Source organism: Micrasema longulum, unplaced genomic scaffold (assembly GCF_059751315.1).
Source record: "Micrasema longulum isolate JH-2025_06_02 unplaced genomic scaffold, ASM5975131v1 h1tg002384l, whole genome shotgun sequence".
In the NCBI taxonomy this organism is placed as follows: Eukaryota; Metazoa; Arthropoda; class Insecta; order Trichoptera; family Brachycentridae; genus Micrasema; species Micrasema longulum.
Window position 1 is genome coordinate 29,202 of NW_028279534.1, and position 21,874 is coordinate 51,075.

At 32.5% G+C, this 21,874-nt stretch overlaps 1 protein-coding gene across 1 annotated transcript; it reads left to right on the top strand.

Annotated features, from left to right (window-relative positions):
- The first annotated feature begins 1,631 nt into the window (after positions 1-1,631).
- On the top strand, positions 1,632-20,852 carry Hey (Hairy/E(spl)-related with YRPW motif). Its single transcript, XM_088240224.1, has 3 exons — positions 1,632-1,708; positions 3,113-3,330; positions 20,238-20,852. Exons 2-3 carry the CDS (start codon positions 3,147-3,149, stop codon positions 20,723-20,725), a joined length of 672 nt encoding a protein of 223 aa, XP_088096350.1. The 5' UTR covers positions 1,632-1,708; positions 3,113-3,146; the 3' UTR covers positions 20,726-20,852.
- The last annotated feature ends 1,022 nt before the right edge of the window (positions 20,853-21,874 follow it).

A 21,874-nucleotide genomic window follows, 5' to 3' on the forward strand; every position in this document is an offset into this window, starting at 1 on the left:
TACGGTGAAATCAATTTCTCCACATACCCGAAAAGCTTTAAGACTGATGGTATTCCTATCGGTTTTGCTAATACCGATAAACCTATTTGATGCAATAATCAAGTAAAAAGTTAAAATTTCAATTTAATAAACCAACAGCTGCTTTCATTGCCTCTTCCACAATGGTTTAGCAAATTGTATAGAAGGTTTTTTTCGGATGTTGACATTCGACAGAATTGAAGAATATGGATGATTAAACATAGGCAGAAAGGTGAATTTTACATTGTGTCAGGTGGCCACTTAAACCTGCTAAGGACAGTTCATAAATCCTGTAAACGCTCAGACTATCCATCTCTGTGGTAATTAATATATGCATGGCAAGATTTCTGGATTTAACATTTAAATTTAAGGGGCCCAATGCATACATTATTGGTAATATTTTATAAACAAACCGACATCATTTTTTTTATTGTAATACCGACGCTGAGTTACTAAGCGACATGTAACCATTTTACGGAAGATCCAACTGTTATTTTTTTGTCTAATTCAAATGAATGAAATGAATTTGAAACTCAAATTTTAAATGTTTAATTAAATTATCTAGGAACACGTCAATATAAACCGTAAGTATGAGATTTTTTTGTTGTAAAAAAAACTTGAATTGGCTCTTTTATAAAGTTGCTATTGCTAACTTTTTCCTTTCCAGAGTCGATATGTAGGTCCTATGTGATATTTCCCCGTACTTAAAAGCACACCCGGCCAGTTTTCAGCAATAATTATAGAAAATTCGATGTACTTTGTTTATGATTTCTTCTCACGCTCAAGTCAATAGCGCTCTGCATTTCCTCGAGTTCACCCCTAAACAACTCACCCCCGTCACATAAATATTACTTACTTCACATATCATTTATCGGGGTATTGTGCGTGTAGTGGTTGCATCGGACAATACTGACGTACGTGTGTCGGTGCGTAGTATCCCCTCGTAGTAGCTACCAACACTGGCAGCCCGGGGCATCAATGAATGGTCCCGCCACGTGAGTCGGAGCGAGCGATCACTCGACCACCGCCCGTGCACGCGTCGACACGTTGCTCCGACACACGCTACACGCGCGCAAATAGGAGTGTTTTCCGCCCGCGAAAATTCAAACTTTTCCGGAACCAAAAACAATTTTAAAAATAACAAGTTTTTAAAACAAAAAATTATTTTAAGTGACTTTAGAATTTATTATTTACAAGTTTTTTATTCAGTAAATTTGTGATTTTTCTGAAAATATTTTTTAATAAGTGTGCCAACATCTTGCCGCGTGGCTTTCATTAATTTAAACGGTGGCATACGTCTTCTTGACATTTGATTTAACATTCTAAAATTAAGTAAATACTTAACTTATTACAAAAAAATATATAATAATTATTATCATCGCCCGTGGTTAACAATCGACAGAAATACTCATTGCATTATTAGTTAAAAAGTGACTATTGCAAAGTGATTGGTTGTGTTATTTTTTATTCCCTCGAAGCCGAGAAAGGTGGCTTTCCGTCCGGTGAGCGGGGGCGGCGCGCTGGAGTACGGTGGCTCGGGGCCGGGGGCAGCGCCCCACGGGGCGGCGGCCCCGGAGCCCTGGGGCTACACCCCCCACCAGTGGGCGCCCCCCACGAGGGCTAGCAAGAGAGCGCACTCGGAAAGTGATGATTGCGATGACGTCTTCTCGGAGGAGTCCAGCAAAGACCAGTATGCGTCATTTTAACTTATTCAAATTTTATTGGTCATTTTAAAAATATTTTTTTGAGTTGATGAATATTTTCTAAGATTTTAAAAATTATTTAAAAAGTTGTATCGCATCAAATAATATTCATCGGCCTCGCAGCGTAATGGTCAGCGCGTTTGTGTACCATGCAAGAGGTCTCGGGTTCGATTTCCGAAATGGTTGAAATTTATTTATTTAAAATAGTGTTTTTACACTTGAATATTTCATAGTTTCTGGACTGGTACCTGAAGCGTAAGACTGATCCTATTACCTTCATTTTACAAAAAATGATTAAGATACGCTGCGATTGGTGTACAGTGCCATATGCACAATTACGTGCGGAAAGGGAATGATGATGATAATAAGATAATATTTTAATTTATTTTTCTACTTACGTAATACCAATGTTTTTGGCCTGAAAATTCAAAACAATGAAACATTGAATATTTACAAATTTATGTAAATCATAACGGGACTATTTTTAGTAACAGTTGAGAAAAACAATGCGATAAATTTTGCGTTTTAAAGTTTTATGCTTTTTGTTTAAAATTTTATGTAGAATTCATTAATTTTTATCTATTACATAAACGTTTCAATAAAAATTAATGTGGTTTGTACAAATAATTTTCAAATGTATATTAATTTTGAAATGTTGTATGATTTTTTTAAAATATTAGTGCATAAAAGATTTATATACATAATATCTTTTAAAAAAATAATTGTTTCACGTTTAACTATAAAATACTTAACAAAAAACATAAAATTTACAATACTTGTATAGTTGAAATCGCAATAAATTTTCTTATTATTTTGGGAAAAAAATCATTTATCGAAATATTATCATATGTTGATTGATTTGGTGTTTATTTTGTAGAACTCCATATTTAAACTTATAATAATATAAGAAATCAAACACTTATTTCAGTCTACTGAACACTTTATTTTATTTTTACAAATATAAAAACGAAAATTTCACGACAATTGTTTCGCCTTGTTAGGGTATTTTCAAACGAATGTCAAAATGCCCTAACAAGGCGAAACAATGGTCACAAAGTTTTGGTTTTCATTTTTGTAATAATAAAATAAAGTGTTCAGAAGACTGAAATCAGTGTTCGGTTTCTTATACTTTTATACAGTTTATTATCATTTGTTTATTTTGATAACAGCATCAACTAAAGCCTCATTTTGATAATACATAACTAAGATAATATTATTAAACGCATATTTTTTTATAATCCTTTTTCTTGGGTAAAACATAATTAAACATTTCATTTGTAATCTTAAATACAACTAGAACTTTTCGAAATTCCATATTCAATATTAAAAACATAAAATCGTAAGCTTTAAAATATTATTTATTATTTTATTTTATTTTTATTTTTTTAAAGGTGCACTTCTCCGGGAGACGCTGACTCCTGCCAGATGATGTCAAGGAAGAAGAGGCGCGGGGTGATAGAGAAGAAACGAAGAGATAGGATCAACTGTTCCCTCTCGGAGCTGAAGCGGCTGGTGCCGACAGCACTGGAGAAGCAGGGTTCTGCGAAACTGGAGAAAGCTGAGATTCTTCAGCTCACCGTAGAACATCTCAAAATGCTTCACGCAAAAGGTAACTTGATTTTTCAATATTTTTTTTATCGCAATGGAGATTGGAATTTTAATTCAATTTTTTGTTAATGAAATATGGAAGTCTGTACATTTACAAGGCTAATAAAAAGTCATTTGCTGGTTTGAGTGGCTGCTTTACATACAGTGACATTTACCATTTTGCCCATACTTGAACATCCGTATTTCTTCAATTTCTCCAGCCGCTGATTTTTGTGAAGTTAAAGAGCTGAAACTTTTATTGAAATGTGTTTTCATGCATTACCTAGTATGTAGGTGACATAATTCAGTCAGATGAATATCACTCACAACAATAAAGATTTTAGCTCTTTAACTTCACAAAAATTTGCTGACGGAAGAATTTAATTGAAACCAGCAAATGACAGTCCTGTAAATATCTACACTTCAATATTTCCTTCTCTATAATGTTCTCCGTCTTTGTTGTAATATGTTATTCTTAATAAATCCCTAGCGAATAAATTCCAGGTTCGTCCACAAATATTTGGACAAACTCAAAATATTGTTTTGAATTACTTATTATTTTTTTAATGAAAACGTAAAACGTATTAGATTTGAATAATTTATTGTATACTATTAGGTGTCAACATAAGTTAAGTCCCTTTTTTCCTAATTTAAAAATGAGCCCCAATAGTAAAACAAAATGATAAAAATTAGACGTTATTGGAAAGAAAATTTTCTGTTCTACAAGATAGTGTTTTGGCTTTTACGTTATGTGTATTTTTTTATTTGATTACGAGCCTTTAAAATGGAAGGTCAATTAGACAAAGTGAGCACTTTCGATATCTTCTGTTTGCGTTCAATCGAGGGAATATAGCGACTTGCGATATTCGCGCTGTGTACGGTGAAGATGCAATGAATTATTGGGTAATTTGTTGTAAAATAATGAAGAAGAATACATTATTGACCAAGTTGTTGTATTTTTTTCTTGTGTCCTCTGTTCTCTAGATTTGGGAAAAAAATGGACGCAACTTTTATGTGAACACGCAGTATAATTTCACATGTGTATCTGTACGTTCCTAGCTGCGCTCATTTTCATCTCGTGTTCAATATACTTGAATGAAACCATAAATAATCAGGAAGTAACAGGATTTCACTTTTTATCTCACATCCTTTATTCGATTTGCAAAATGAACAGTTTCACTTTTTTAATATCCACAAAAGCAAGAAGGTCTATTCACGTGATTTCCGGTTAGTGTATAATAAAAAAAACTTCACCGTTGGTTTATACACCTACAATATTGAATAAAATATGTTAACCTAACCAACGTTTATTCAAAACATGAATTGAACGAAGAACACTCTAGTGTACCGGATATTTTCAACAATTCCACAATGTAGTAAATATTATATTTGTGTCGTTTTATTAAAACATTTAATTCAACAAATTTTCTTCGGTAGTATCATCCAATTAAATAATTTAATTCGGTAATAAGCTCCAATAAACTTGAACAAATGAAATACAAAAAAAACGATGTTTTAAATACGGTTATTGTTATTTAGAATTTAAATCGCAGAAAAAATGTGTTTTTGTGAATTTGTACTTTCTTTTATTGATTACTTTTGTATCTTCTAAACTTACTGCAATAGAGAAGGTAATATGGAAGTCTAGACATTTACAAGGCTTATGACCTGTCTTTGGCTGGTCTTTACACTCTGTGTAACGTTTACCATTCTGCCTATGTTTAAACATCCACATTTTTTCAACTCCATCTGTTGACTTTTGTGAAGTAAAAGAGATAAAACCTTATCTTCTCTGATATGGATTAGATTCATCAGGCTGAATTATTTTACCCGCCACACAACGCCAAAAAAACATTCCATTTTTAAACTTCTCCTTATACCAGTAAGTTTAATCAACAATGTTTTCAGTATGTCCAAATTTTTAAAGACAGGCTGGATTTCCTCCCTAGGGAACTATTTAATTAATATTTTTATATCTTTACTTGTCTGTATTAGGGAGGGTAAACAATACAGTTATGTGTGTAAAAAAGAACCAGAATCTTAGACGAGTGTTTTCGACTCGATGGCTACCCCCGTAGTGTAATAGACACATTCTCCTGCCTTTCGTGAGGTCCCGGGTTCGATTCTTAGAAAGCTCTGCATAAAATATTTGTTTATAAGCTGGTTGTACACTGCAATATGTTACTGTTTCTGTAACTTGTCTTCCTGTAAGAGTTAACAATGCCTATGCACCATCTTTAGCGGATAGGGGTTTAATTTTATATTTCAAAACTTGTGAATCAATTTCATTTAGTGTTTGAAATCTTCTCTTTATAAAAAATATATATAGTTGATTTATTTTTGTTAGAATGTTTATTTATGAGCCGAAATCAGTTGGCATATGAAGAAAGTAAACAGGAAACAATCCTTTCAATTTCGTACCGTTCCTAAAATGACTAGTGACCCCTTTTCCCAGGATTTAGGGAAACAAAGTATCAGATGGGGCCACAAAAAAATTGTAACCCAAATTAAACATCAAACCCTTCTGCGTCCTTTCACCCGTTTCCAACGTCATTAAAACAGAAAAGAAAATCACAGTATTTTGTGCTTTTTTCGGTTATTTTATGACAATAAAATGATGGCTTTTTAAATATGTTGATACTCATTTTTATATACTAGAAGTATAGATTTTACAAAATTACAATTTTGGAATTTGGGCAGTAATAGTTAATGCGTTTCCAAGAATAAACAAAATTGAGGTACCGCTACACTGTAACTTTACGATTATTTATTACTCATTTTATTTTGAATCTTGAAATAGGGCTAACATAAACATATTATTATGTGTGCCCGAATAATAACAATGTATATTTGTTTCATTTTTAAGTTGTTTAACACATAATTCTTAACTTTCTGTTTGAATTTTTGATAATTTTTTTCTCCATAAATGTTTTTTCCCATATCATTATATTTTTTTACTACTGTACCTATGTAAAATAGAATTCTGTGACTTAATGCAATAATACAGAATTTATGAGTAATATACGTAAAATGATTTTTACAGTAAGTTTTTACTATACGACACATAATATGCCTCCTAAATACTAATATTGGCATCATTAATATTGTATTTTTAAAAATACACCCTTTAACTTTCAATATTCTCACAAAAACTGTCACTTTTTGAGTTTTTGTTTGGATGTATAAATTTATATTACTAATTGTTTTTTTGTTGCACCACAACAGGCCAGGGCCCCGATTACAATGAAAAGTTAACAGAGTTATCTTCGACTGTCTATAAAGAAAAACCGATATTTGTGTACGAAAATGAGTATATTTGCTAGAACATTTCAAGTATCTTCGTCGGTAACCTATAATTGAACATGTTTAAAAGGAAAAAATATATAAATATTCGGCTTTTCATACAGAAAACTTAATAAAGATAAATGTTAACTTCTTTTTGTAATGGGGGCCCATGTGGCCCAATTACAGTAGTAAATTACAGCATAGAACAAGCAGGCTTGAAAAAAAACACATTTTCTTCACCAGGAATCGAACCCGGAATCTTTTTTGGGTGAGTCAAGCGTCCAAACCATATCACCACGGAGGCCAATTTGTTTTTCTTGGAAGTGATAAGCTCCTCGTATGTCGTTTAGTGCAATATTTTTTATAACCCTCGTTCTATCCTGTGGAGACAGCCAGCGCCAGCGGTTAATAACATTCTCGTTTTTACTCAAATGTCTGCCTTCCATCTGTAAAAAAATCCACTCTTACTAACCATTAGCACTTCCGGGACATTATTATTCCATATTCCTACTATTCTAGTGCGGGAGGACACCTGTTGCCGTTTGGTCCTGTCCTACCTGGCAAGGTTATGTTCAGAGGTTCGGAAATATAATGACTACGCACGGGTGGTAAAGTTTCTAAACACATCAAAAGGGTCCTTCCAATAGAATAGATGAAATAAAACCGATACGCATGTGGCAGAATTTTTTGAGGTGTTTTCAAATATCAATAAGTCACTCTAGTTTAATGCTTTGTTGTCAGGTGTGTATCACCTGTTATACAGTTTAAATTACGATACATACCTATATGTAAAAGGTTTAATATCGGATCAGTGTGTCCGTTAAACAAAGCCGTTAAATGAATAGTGGTTGTTTATAAATATTAACACTGCGTAAAGAAGTTATAATGAGTATACATACCTACCACCTTCATTCGCAAATAGACATATAAATACTTCCAATATAGCAGATTTCATGTCAAATATTGGTTCATATTTGTCAAAATTAAAATTCTTGTATGAACGCAAATGTTTGTACAAACTAAAATAATAATTTAATAGTTTAACTACATAACTTTGCATTAGAAGCGGAATTTAAAAAAAGGTTTAATTTAAAAACGGCAAAATTAAAAATATTAACCATAAATAGGTATCAACAATATTTTGAGTTTGTCCAAATTTTTGTAGACGAGGACTGGATTCAACTCCCTGGGGAGCTGTTTATATTAACATATTACAACAAATCGCATAAATAAAGGTTTCAGCTCTTTCCCTTAAATGTTCTTCATCTCTGTTGTAATATGTTAACATAAATAGGTAGTTTACAATACAACGCGTACATTACTCAAAAATTATAGACGTATTTTTTATTTACTTAAATATTATAAAAAAATAACTCAGGGAAACATAATAATGAATAACTAAAATTAAAGTTTTTTATTTAATAACTTTCTTGATCCATTCGTTCGAACAAATTTTACTTAAATTCATACTTGGTCTCAATGTGAGTAGCAATGTACCTAAGTTAAGTCTAAATTTCAAGAGCCGTTTTCTGCCCGTCAAAAAGTAATTGTGTTTTAGTTATATAAAACCTTGGAAAATGTTTTAATTTTATTTAATCTTAATAATATTTTTACTTATTTACTTTTTTTTTTTTACTTAATATTTTAAATCTTTATTTATTGGTTGGTTGGAAGAAATTGCCATTTGGCAGTAAGCCAACATACAATATACAAATAACATCATGTCCAAAAAGTTAAATAAGTAAATTTACTAATGGCGCGGCTTTGAAAGAACGTAGTTTCATATTGAAAATTCGAATGATCTCGTCACTTTTTATCCGACAACAGCCCTTACTCCATACGTTAAATTAGTCCTAACATATCATGTCTCCGTGTATCTGAAATATTTCGTTGGTGTAGGTAAAATTTCTAAAGCTTTGCAAATCGGGACATGTGAGTAAACCGTTATGAGATTTCCGATTTCCGGAGTAGAGTGAATAGGAGTGCGGTGAGCAGGTCACGGTACTTGCCCTCCACCCTCCGGGGAACCGACCAATCACACTCCAGGGCATGGTTGGCCATTCCCTGCTTCCTGCATCGGCTCACAAGGTTAAAACTTTTTTTTCAATAAAAACATTAATAACAAAACAGACATTTCGCATTAGTAAGTGTTTCGTATTTTTTCGTGAATCGTTTCTTGACATTTATCGATTGAAATCATTCCCGTATGAATGTTTATATGTATATATATATGCAAGCGGACCCGACAGACGTTGTCCTGTCCAAACGTTGGTTTGCCTGCTATTATCTTAGAAAAAGACTTTTCATTAATAAGTAGGTACCTAGGTAATTGTTTGTGATTAAATCCCAAAACTAAAAATTGATAATATTCAAATATTGAATTTAAGTAGGTACTAGGTACCTAGGTACTTGTTTATGGTTGAATTCCAAAACATAAAATATTTTTTTTTAAAATATGGAATTATTTTTGCAAACGTCAAACTCCGGTCTTCTTACCAACACAGGGGTATACTTATGTAGGAATACGATTTTTAAAAATATATTGAATTGAATTTGAATCGGGTTGTGGTCCCGTGGCTAGTGTTGCGGACTCACGGGCCAGAGGTCCGAGGTTCAAACCCCACTCTACCACAACTTGATTTCCATTTTCTAATAGTAAGTTCACCCCTAGCGAACTGTACTTTTTGTTTTTTCTATTTTTTTTCCTATGTGAAACCCGAAATTCGTCTTGTTATTTGTTGTTATTTTGTATGTATTGTTTATAACTATAGCTGTGTTGGTTTCAAAAATAAATAAAAAAAATAGTTCAGGGTGTAAGATCAAAATAAAAGAAGAAAATAGAATATAACAATTTTTCAGATATTCATCACAAACATCAGAATGCGCGCTTGTTCGCATAGGACTTTGAGTCATTTTAGTAAAAGTTGACGAAGTGTCTTAACTTAATATGAAAATATACGTTTTAACCGAAATGCAATAGAATTCCACAAGGATTTATCTATAAAAACCATTAATCACATACATTAAAATTTTAAAAAATATTTTACATATTCTTAAATAAATTAAGAAAAAATATAGTTTGTGATTGTTAAAAAATCAATCCTTATATCAATGAAATATTTTTACGTGAAAAATTATACCAAATTCCGATATTTATCTTGTGAAAACCGTTGAATTTAAAATCCATCAACCGGTCGGTAGATATCTATAAAAAATATAAAATCCCACACTCAGTTAATAATAAATGTTAAATGCATTAACCATTAAATAACCACCAAGATTCATTGCGGTCACAGCGGTTTGCGGAGGCCTAGCGTCGCCGTCGGTATTGTAATAATAAATCTCTTCTCAAATCATTTCCCTAAACACTTCACGGAATTACTTTCATCCAGATCCCATGACTGGTTCCTGTGAAGTAATTGCACCAACAGAAATGAGACCTTCGAAATGATTTGTTACTATTTACTGAAGCATCAAATTGGTTGGCAATAATCGAATTATTTTGAATATCGGAACGTGTTAATTGAAGCGATACTCATTTCAAAGCCTGCGGCCATTTGTTGGCGGGGGCGGGTTGGTAAAATTAAACTTTATCACGATTTCATTTTTATTTTTTGGATGCTGACGGTACTACTTAAGAGTGAATTAAACTGTTTTTTAAAACGTTTTTAATATGCTCAAATCTCTCCTGACGTGCACTTGATTCAACCCTTTAGGGAGCTAATCAATATCCATGTATTGTACAATTACAATATAGTTGAAAAACATTTTTGAGAAGGGAACAGAGAAGTCTAAGCATTTAAACGGCTCATGGACTTTAATTTTTTAATAATTTAAAAAGAAATATTTGCGGTCTAATGATAAACCCAAATATTTCGGTTTTGGGACCATCTTCATAAATAACCGTGTTAGAAATCTAGGAAACAGGTAAAGTAGGATTCAAACCTCGGACCTTCTGAGCTCGCGACACTCGCGACAACATTCACCATTTTGCCTATGTTTAAGTATCTATATTTCTTCCATTAGTCAAGCAAAGTCATATGGAAGAATATACGTTTACAAGCCAGTCAATTACAGATCATAAGAGCACTAAAAGTTCCATATTCCCTTCGCAAAAAAGTTTTTCATCACTGTCGAAATATAGGTAAAACGAATTTTTATTTTGTTATGTTTTCATTGAATTTCTCACTGACATTAAGTCGTTCATGATACAATAATTTCCGTACGTTGTCGATAAGAGATAATTCAAGGAAATAATAAAATAAATTTTATGGTTTAAAGCGCGTCATTGTATTTAGTGATTTAAAAGTCTCGATAATCTCCTTGCCACCCGAAAGCGCTACCCTGACCACCCCGTACAACATATTGTTAGGGCCTCATATCGAGGGGTGATTTTAATACTGTAATAGTCAATTGCCTTTTTTTATTTGCCCCTTTCCCACGACCAACCCCGCACAGGCAGAACAAGTACCTATCACTACTGCACACAATCCACCCTCTAAATGCAAATAATGGGTTCTGGCAAATAAAAATTTCTCACGATATCACACCTACTCAGTCATATATAGCGAGCCCCGTAATATAGTGGCTAAGACGATTGCATCATGATCGTAGGTTTCGAGTTCGATTACCGATGAGTTGGCAATAATTAATTTTATTTCTCTCAAGCTTGAAGGTGCTGCACATTAATTTACTACTATAATTGCGCCTTCTTGCAAATTGTATGATGCAAATACGAAAATATGTATTTGATTTTGGCTCTAATACAAAAATACGAGTTGATAAAAAAACAAATAAAACTCATACATTTATTTTGTACCACAATAGGCGAAGAGACTCAATTACAGTAGTGAATTACATTGATAAATGGGTATTTGAACATTGTTTTTCTCTCACTCGCTCGCAAATGCTTTCTTGATACTGTGCAAAAAAGACAACAGCATGTCGGGGAGATTATGTTTAACTAAAATCGACGATTCGTTGTCCCGTTTTTCGCATCCCGAAATTTAACCAAATTGGTTGTATCAAAATGAAATTTCCTATGTCGGTTTCTTTTTTTCACAATCATTTATTATATTTGTGTAACACAAATATAAGTTAATTTTGTTATGTCCAGTTTTACTACAAAAAATATTTTACCAACTGGACTACTATTAGGCAAACGTAAAAAAAACATTAAAAAATCATTTGGTTATTAAGTAAATTAATACCGTTTAATATTAGAGTAAAGTAGAAAGCCGGGTAAAAAAATCGACAACCCTGGCAATACTTACGAAATGTCCATCTTGTTTTATTTTACAATCTGACGTACGGTAAAATAATCGAATTCTTAAATAATATTATTTGTGAATTCGCTACATACACATGAAATGTGATCCCACCTAATTCTCACTTAATCCAATCCCAGCAGTATTTTGACACTTAAAAACGACACAACACGGCATTATTGAATTTAAATCGGCATTTGCATATTAAGTGGCGTCTACATATTAACTTATGGCCAAAACGTAAAACTAATAATTTATGAGTAGTTTAGTCGGCTTCAGTTTGATACGCATTCGCGGTTTCTGGAACGCTTTCTATTCTACGCTCCTTCTGGAATTAAGAATAGTCCAGAAGGAGCGTAGAATCATATTTGAATACATCGGACTGTGTCCAAAAAACCTCCCACTTTCGCCACGCGCATGCGTGAAGTCGCCGCGTAATGTTGCCAGGTGGCGAAAAATATAATTTTAACACAAATAAACATTTTTTTTTAAAAAAAAAAAGCAATTTGTTAATTTCTCGAAAATTTTATCGTACACGCGGAAACATTGATTGACAAAACAGAGTAGATAGACAAAGGGTCATTTAATAAGAGTAATTTAATTAATGAACTTTGAACTTAAATAATAATACAAATTTTATTTTACATTAAATTGATATTTTTATGTCATGTTAATTTGATGTTTTAAAGATAATGTCGGTCAAATGTCCACCACGGCGTTGTTTATTCCAAGAGGTCCAATCATCATAAGTTCTCTCATTAGATGACCAAAGTAGCGTCAAAAATTTGACTACCCTGGCAACACTAACAAAATGTTCAATTTGTTTTCTTTTATAATCTGACAGATGGAAAAACAATAACATTTTTAAGTAATGCATTTGCTACTTACTACTTACAATGAAATGTGATCGTATCCTGTTTCCTTAAAATCCTTGCAGTATTTCTACACTTTAAAACGACACAACGCGGCATAGTTGAATTCTAATCAGGAAATGCGTACTGAGCGACGTCTACAAAGAAAGTAATGGGTCAAAACCTAAAACTACTCATTTGATGGTAGTTTAGTCGCCTTCTGTTTGATGCGCGTATGCGGTTTCTGGACTATTTGTATGGTTTACACGTTCGTAATGATTGTAGCGAGTCTAGTATTGAAAAATATTAAAGTAAAAACAAAATTCCGAATAAAACACATTTGATTGTAAAATAGTATTTTTTTATTTACGTAGAGTAGGTCCCTTTATTTACGTAGAGTAGGTCCTTTTCTTTACGTACGCGTCAAGACTTTTAATATCGAAGATTTCTATTACAGACACACTTCATAATACTTTTTGCAGATCCGTTTTACCGAAGGATGCCAAGGATACACGTGTGTAATTTAAGTCGGATCCTACCTTATCTTCCCCCTTTCGTTTGCTATTCATCGTCACATTTGAGCAAATATATGCTGTACGGTATTTTTAGAATCTTTATTCCTGAATACTTTAATCGGTACAACGAAGACTAATTTTACTTGCGCAAAAGAAACAGTAAAGGAGGGATCCCTAAACCACTCACCTCTATGTTCCGGAGTGATACAAAACCTTTTGATAATAAAATCGGAATAAAAAAAACCGTTTTTAAATAAGCTAGGTGTATAATTTTTATCACATAGAACGCTTTTTTTTTTGCATTCGAAAATCATCCTTGACTCCTCTACGAATATTTTAATCAGTTATTTTATAAAGGATTTCAAAAATACATTTGTTAACATAACTACTGTTTGTCCTAAACAACTAGTGACCGACCGAAGCTTCGGTTTCAGTTTCAGCCAGTTTCAGCCAATAAAACGAGTTTCAGTGGTGGTGGAGGTGAGTTTATAGAAGCCATATCTCAATTATCATTTCAATTATGCTTTTATATAAATATTCTTTTTCTGTTGATTTCAATGATACTAATTATTTTGTTTTTTTTCAATACTACTATATTTTACTATTATACTTAAATTTTGTTGATTTCAATGATACTGTTCTCTTTTATAAATAGTATTCTTTGGAATTTTATTAATTATTACTTATGTCATTTTTTCTGGATTTTTATTATATTGCATCACGTGTCATTATATTTTAATCTAATGTATCTTGCTATGTATTTTTTATTGTTATTTATTATGGCTTGACACGGGCACAGCTTTAAATGTCTTAATAAGTTCACTTATGTTTAATAAAGAAATAAATGTTATGAAAATTAGGTTTCGGTTTCAGCCGAAACTAGAACGGAAGACGAAATTCAATTTCGGCTTCGATTTCGGCTGAAAATTTTGTCTCGGTCCGTCATGTCACCATAAATAACCATCTGTGTTCGAACGCATTCTATAGTCCTAAAAATTTAGCTTGATAAAATTACAGCTGTCAAACTCATGTCAATAGTGATGGGAAATTACCGATCACTGATCATGTACCGATCAAATCGATTTTATCAGTTTTTTCAAGCAAACATGAAACTCTGTTTCCAAAAATTTATATAAAAACGCAAAAAAAAGGCCTATTATAGTGTGTTGAATACAATTATTAACCAAAAAATAAGACATTCATACTTTTTTCGTGAACATTATCAAACGAATTATTTTTTTATTCGATCAAATTACATTGATCAATTTATCCCATCTCTAACGTTTTTGCAAAATAATGTAACCTTGTAAGAACGCCGTTATTAATTAGGTTCATTTTAGTTTTTTTAGCTTTAAAGCTGATTTTATATATTTATGTTGATTTATATGTCAAGCATTGCATTAAAAAAAAAATTAACATACCAAATACGAGTGATTTTTCGTGTCAATATAAATCACTCCTTAGACGTTACTACAAAGTTATGTCGTCAGTTTTTCTGACAACTGTCATTTTAATCATGCTATATTTTAAGGACTATAATAAACAATGATAGCAAGGAATGATAGTAGTGATGTTTGAGAATATTAAACTTTTTGTCTATAAACTTTGTTCATCAAATTATTTGATAAATACGTGTATAAGTTATGAAATCTAAAGGCGTAATTTATTAATAACCTAAAAATGGAATGATCAATCTTATAATTCTAGTAGTTTACACTATTTTCGAAGACTATGGAGTATAAATTCTAAACTGTAAGGAATGGAACCCGAGTTCACGGTGATTATTACGCTATTTGCGTGTTCGAGTTTACTTTCCTATATTTTCATTATATGCGTTGCTACCGGGAGATCAAAATGTTAAGAAAGTAATTCTTCATCATCATCATTCTGTTTCCTCACCTAATGGTGCATAGGGCACTGCGTCGGTACACCATTCGCAGCGTACCAGTCAAGGGACTGTGAAATATTCTAGTGTGAAAACACCCTTTTAAATACATAATTCATATCAACCATGTCCGGAATCGAACCCGAGACCCCTTGCATGGTAGGCGTTCGCGCTGACCATTACACCACGAGGCCGATAAGACAGTAATTAGGTGATGGTAATTGTAGCGTTTTAGCTCGCTGTCCGCAGGTGCGCGCGCATTGCCACCCTAAAGACTATTTATTCCCAGCTTTCCCACGGGTTGCCCTTTACGATTGTTATAATACTTTCCATTCTACGTCCCTCGTTGACGGGACACTAACACATTCATGCACCGCATTTATTATTGACACAAATACACGCAAGGACGGGAGCTAATATGTACTTAATAATACTTCGGACGTGCGGTGCATTCTGTATGTATTAGTGCTACGCATTTCCTTTCATTTTTATAATAGAAAATAAAACAGGAACATTTCCTCTTACAATTACTGACAAATTACAACCTTTTGGGGTGGTGTTTTTATTTTATTAAAAAAAATAAAAAAATCGTTCTTATGATTTACCCGAATATTTAATTTTGAGGGCCGTTTTCAACGAGTTGTAAATAACTCACTTTTAGAAAACGGGAATCAAGTTGATTCGAACCGCGGATCTTTGAGCCGTGATTCCGAGACACTAGCCACGGGACCACAACCCGATTCAAGTTTGAATAATTTTAAGCGTGTGGATCTACTTACTCCTGCACTGCAATAATTTCTCAGTTAACTTTTCAATTCAATTTTAATGTTTCGGCTCATTTGGAGAGTCTTAAAATTTAAAATGTTACCAACGATAATGTTGAGGTTTTTTTCGTATGTTTTAAATATTGAATAGAAAAAATCTCATTGTCAATTTAACCCAGATGAAAAATATGGGTATTTTTAAATTTGGAAACAAGAGCAATGCATCCGAAAATTAATTTTAGCGTATCCGGTCTTAGTTAATTGAAGGCAAACTGATCAGTCCTGCTTTTCAGATTACAGTAGTAACAAGGACTTTAAAACGTCTTATCAAAAAAACATTTTTGATTCATAATACTTTGTCGACTAAATCGGGAATTGATCCCGAAACCACTTGCACTGTAACCAACCGCCTCTCCATGCCTAGTCGATCATAACCTTATATGTACTTACTAAAGATAATTTATTTTATGAGATAAGGATAATGTACGAGATGCATTTTAACTTCAAAACAGAAATAATATGCGCCCTGTGATTGTGACCAATTTATTGATATTTTTTAAATTAATTTAAATGCTTTTTTCTAGCACTTAGTAAATGATGAGAATTGAGGATCGGGAGAGAAGTATTAATTTCCATATCATGTTACTATTTCCTGAATGTTAAAAATATTACCCTCATTAGGGAAGAGTATTTCGAAACACACTGAAAGGTAAACGGTATTAATACGAAATAAACGAAATCAAAATATACTTGAAGTTAACAAAATATATATTTTTTTTTAAATATGTCATATTTACGAATTATATCCATTTAAACCTTTTATTTAATTTTAGTTTTTCACGCAATTTACAATCTTTTTTGAAGCGTATTTTTGGTAAAATTGGAAACACAAAACCGTTTCATTAGAAAAAATATAACACATTATTTTCTTTTACTTTTTTTTTCTTGCATTATTTTTTAATATCTATAAATTACGTTTTTTCGTTAATAACTTGCTAGCCTATAAATACTTCTTCGCATATACATGTTGGCACCGGTTTGCCGCGTTATCGGGGGGATCACACACGAATATGTGTATGTATTCAAGTTGTACTAAACAATAGTCTCTTTGTGGATGTTTCCTGAATTTCCGGATTTGGTTCTACACAGCGGAAGACTACACTCCTAATACAGAATACTATCGTTCCCCTTGCTCTAACTTGACCAGAATACTCGTATGTACTGTCAAGCTTTTGCACAATCATGCATAAAGCGAACAAAAACGTCATTTAAGCCGCAAATATGCATAATGTATACATATATACGTCTGACGACAATTTTATTACTATTTTTGTATTCGGAATTACCCACAGAGACCATATTATAAAGCAGAGAAAATTGCGTCTCGCTTTATCACTGCGCTTCTCCTTGCTCAGTAGAAACTAGTTAGTTTCTAAAATAGTAGTCCATAGCGGTCCCCATTTTGTTGATGCCTGCGCCCTGCAGTACCAGAGCCCTCCCGGTCATTTCTAACCTCACCGGAATAAAGTATCGTTTGCATGTGGACAATGCAATAGATAAGACAATACTGTCTTATCCCAGCTTCGTGAACAGCCACGACCGCGCAGAACAGAATGTTGGGCCAACACGAAAATTCGACCGCAGTTCGCGCGTGATCGCTGCAAAAATGAATACACGACGGTGTTTATTAAGTACGAGTTCACCAACATTTTAATACCATGATGTATTGGAATTGTTGAAGGACATACTTATTAATAAAAAAAATAAAAAATCTGCCCCATTGTGCGCGTTCACATGATGATAATGTGGTCGCTGGCGGGGATAAGAATTGTTCCGCATAGATAAACTACCCGTCTATCTGCGTGATAAAAATAATGATACGTGTATACTAAAAAAAAATGTATAAATTATTTTCCTTTTAAAATTTTATCTGCACACATTGTTTAATTATTTTTTTGTCTAAATATGTTCTTTATACAATACTGCTATGTTATATATGTGTTATATTTATGTAACATACTACTTTTCAATTTAATTTGCAAGTTTTTCACATTATATTGAAATGTTTATATTATTTTTAATATGTATCTTTTTAAGGTAAAGGGTACTGCTTACCATGTATATTAATAAATAAATAATGTCCCGGAACAATGTTTTGTACTGCAAATTACTTTTAACACGTAGACAATGGTCGAGTTCTGGGACAAAACAATACTGTACTGTCCACTAGTAAACGGCCTTAAAGTCCCTACAGATAAGCAATGTATTTTATTATGCAGACCACAGCTTTGTAAACCGATCGTAGGAATCACTCCAAAGCTTATTAATTCAACAAAGCTAACTTATTGAAGTAAGAGTTCACAATTCCTATGTTGTAATTATTATTCTGTGATAAACAATACTCAACCCATCAAACACGTTAAAGAACTAATTAATAAACCATTACTTTATATCAATTTTTTTAAATTTTTAGGCGTTTTTTGTTTATAAATTTATTCTTTTAATTTTTTTTTATTTTATTTATTTCGAATACAAACAGATGTACAGGTTAAATGAATATTTTTTTAAAAAAAAGAAGGAAATTGATAAGGAGTGGTAAAGGATGATTGAAGGAAAGTGAGAGTGGAAAATTGCATTTGATTTAATGATTAAACGAATTGTGAATGAAGAGCATGAATCAAGCCTATTAATTCTCTTCTGTACATATTGTATGGAGTGTTAAATATATCGAGACTATTAATTTTTTTGTTAAATGTTTCACATATACGAGGGATTGTAGAATGTCTCCGATGATTAGTTTTAAATTTACGAATATAGAAAATATCAGAGAGTCTAGTTGGCCTGGAGGGGACACGGTAAGCAAGTAGATTAATGAGTTCCGGGGAATCGAATAATACAGACAAAACAATCCTTGGTAGTCAAAAAATATAAAATATAAACGCATTGATGGAACGTAAACATGATTTTTTTAAATAAATACAGTAATTACTTTTAAAATTCAAGTCAAATAAAAGAGCACTTATTATTTACTCATTTTTTTATATTTTAAAATCATTGATAAAAAAATATTTGATAAATCGTCATCGAGTATCTATAGAGTTTTGTTTAAAATTACTGATGCACGTTTTAGCAGTTATTAAGGCCATAAAATTCTTGACTCGAAGATCAAAAGAAATGTAATTTGCCCCTTATTTTTTTCTTGGGCATTCTTGCATATTGGTTCTATCCTGGTATTTTTTTTTACTTTTTTCTTACACCCTTCTCGGCCATCTTCCCGTTCCTCGTGACTTGAGCGTGGCTGCTATTATGTGAGGAAGTAGCGCGTGTATTGGAAAGGTTAAAGATTCTTTCGAAGTGTGTTTTGTCCCCCGTTTCATAATAATACCGCGCTCCATCTTGTAGGGGATACAAGTCGCATGTCGTTTAAAAGTCACCCCATTTCAATTCGCAAACCAAACTTACAATAATAATAGATTGTGTTATTGCGTATTCACATTAGACCGTTAATTCAAAAAAGATAAAAAATAAGCCTTTTTTTTATTTATTTGAATTTGGTAATCAAACTAAGTAATGCACGTTTTCTCTGTAAGCTCTGTAAATGTTTTTTTAATATAATTAAAATTTTATGTTTACAATTATTTAGATCTCGGGTATTAAATATCTCAATTTTATCTTTTTTTTTATTAAAATTGATTATCATTGGTAAATTAAACTAAGTTATTAATACGCCAAACTGTCACTTATTTTTATTTTATATTATAAATTAAGCTTTTTAGGCGGTTGCTTTTAAATGTATTGTCTTATATTTCACTTAAAGATTCTTCTCATCGTTTCTTTGAATCCCTTAAAATAAATATGTGTTTATGTTTTTCCTTTTTTAAAAAAAAATGTTATTACTATTTTATTTTATTTTTACATCTGAGCATATTTTTCATTCTTTATTTCCATTCTTAATTTTTAATTACTCTTACAAATTTTCTACATTTTTAATATTATTTCCATTTTTAAATACTCATTACAAACTACAAACCTTAAAATATCTTTTTTTCACTTAAATTTTAATTTTTAAACAACTTTCATTTATGTTTTCTTTTTCCTTCTCTTTTTTATACTTTCATAATTAACCTTACATATAATTGCTTTTTAATATGGAAACTTCACTGGTCCATTAGAATAAAGTCTAATTGTGTAAAATATTAAACTTTGTAACTGTACTGTATGTTTCCTGAATAAAAGAAAAAAAAAGAAAAAAAAAGAAAAAAAATATCCATAATAAAACGTCCATACAATAAATAGGTATCTCTTTTAAAATATATCCTTGCTAAAAATATCACTAACGTATTGTTTCTCAATTGTCCTTAGGTGTGGATACATTCGCATACGACCCTCAGCGCTATGCGATGGACTACCACACAATCGGGTTCCGGGAGTGCGCCTCGGAGGTGGCGCGCTACCTAGTCTCCTGCGAGGGCTTGGACATCCAGGACCCCATGAGGCTGCGGCTCATGAGCCATCTGCAGTGCTTCGCGGCCCAGAGGGAGCTGGCCACCAAGTCCTACCCGCCCCACGCCTACCCCAGCTACCCTCAGGTCGGCGGGGCGCAGCCCTACGCGCACGCCCACGCGCCCTTGAACTCGGCGCCTCCGACGGGGATGCACGAGCACCATTACACGGAGACCGTGCCCTCGGCCCCCAGTGGAGCGCCGCCCCTGCCTGTGACGAGCACCGCGAGTTACGCCCCCGCCCCGTCATACCACCACGCGCCCCCGCCGGCGCCACAGCCCCACCACCAGTACGCCCAAAGCGGCTCCAAGCCCTACAGACCCTGGGGCGCTGAATTAGCCTACTGACAAAGGACTACGGGATCGTTCGGATAGTTCTCAGCGCCCCGTTTAACAAGCTGATAACTAGCTTATGTATCAATCCTAGATTAATATTTTTTTTATAAAATGAAGACTATTTATCGTATGGACTAGATTTGGTTATTGATATCGATTCAAATCGGAAAATGATCTACATAAAATACATTATTTTTTTAATTCTTATGTGGCAATGATTTCACATTAGTCTATATAAATAGTCACTAGACTTGATTGATGTCATCTTTTTTTTTATAATGTCGCCGTGTTTTGCCATAACAGGCCTAAATTATATGGGTATTTTTCCAAATGTTATGGAAAATAAGTTATTAAACAGTATAAAAATGTTTTAACATTTTGTTTTTATATAGGTACCTGTATTTCAATACGTTACAGCACCGTCTCTAGAGAGTTTTTTTTAATGCCCAGGCTTCTAAGAGGTAATCTCGCGAGTATTGTCTATAACTTTAACGAAACACTGGATTAAGCCATTAAATAATATTACCAAAACACGTTCTAGCGAATAGATACACAAATAACAGTTATGATTTTAAAATTGCATATATATAAATGCCATATTTAATTGTTTTAAATTGAAGAAATATATAGGCTCAAAAATGGTAAATTTTCAATGTGTAAAGTAAGTCACCTAAACTTTCATGATATTTCCTTCTGAAAGTTCCTACCGTATATGTTTATACATATGCTATTATCCGTACAAAATGTATTTTTAGATTAAATGGTGTGCCTAAACTTTCCACTCAAATACTGATTTCTAAATGGCTTTATTAAGGTTGTGAATAACAAATATTTAATATATCGATAATATTTTTAGAAACGGTATAAAATTATGTAAAACCCATATTTACATAGATATATAAAATAATAGATCTCCCAATATTTTATAACGTATTTTTGTAAAATAACAAACCTTTCTTTCCATGGAAAATAGCATATTATTAAAAAAAACTCGTTAATACGTTACGTAAAAAAATCGTAATGGAACATAGATACATTATTGATCAATAATTGTTTGTTTATGAACTTCAAAAACTATTTATTCGGATAGCATGATGATTATCAATATCATTGTTAATGAGTGGAAAAAAATTTAGTCATTGAATTTTATGAAATTGTAAA

Excerpts from the sequence above, each read along its gene's own strand:
- Hey (XM_088240224.1), top strand. The coding sequence starts at position 3,147 with ATGATGTCAAGGAAGAAGAGGCGCGGGGTGATAGAGAAGAAACGAAGA. Across the intron at positions 3,331-20,237 it reads CAAAATGCTTCACGCAAAAG|GTGTGGATACATTCGCATAC; the intron begins GTAACTTGATTT and ends AATTGTCCTTAG.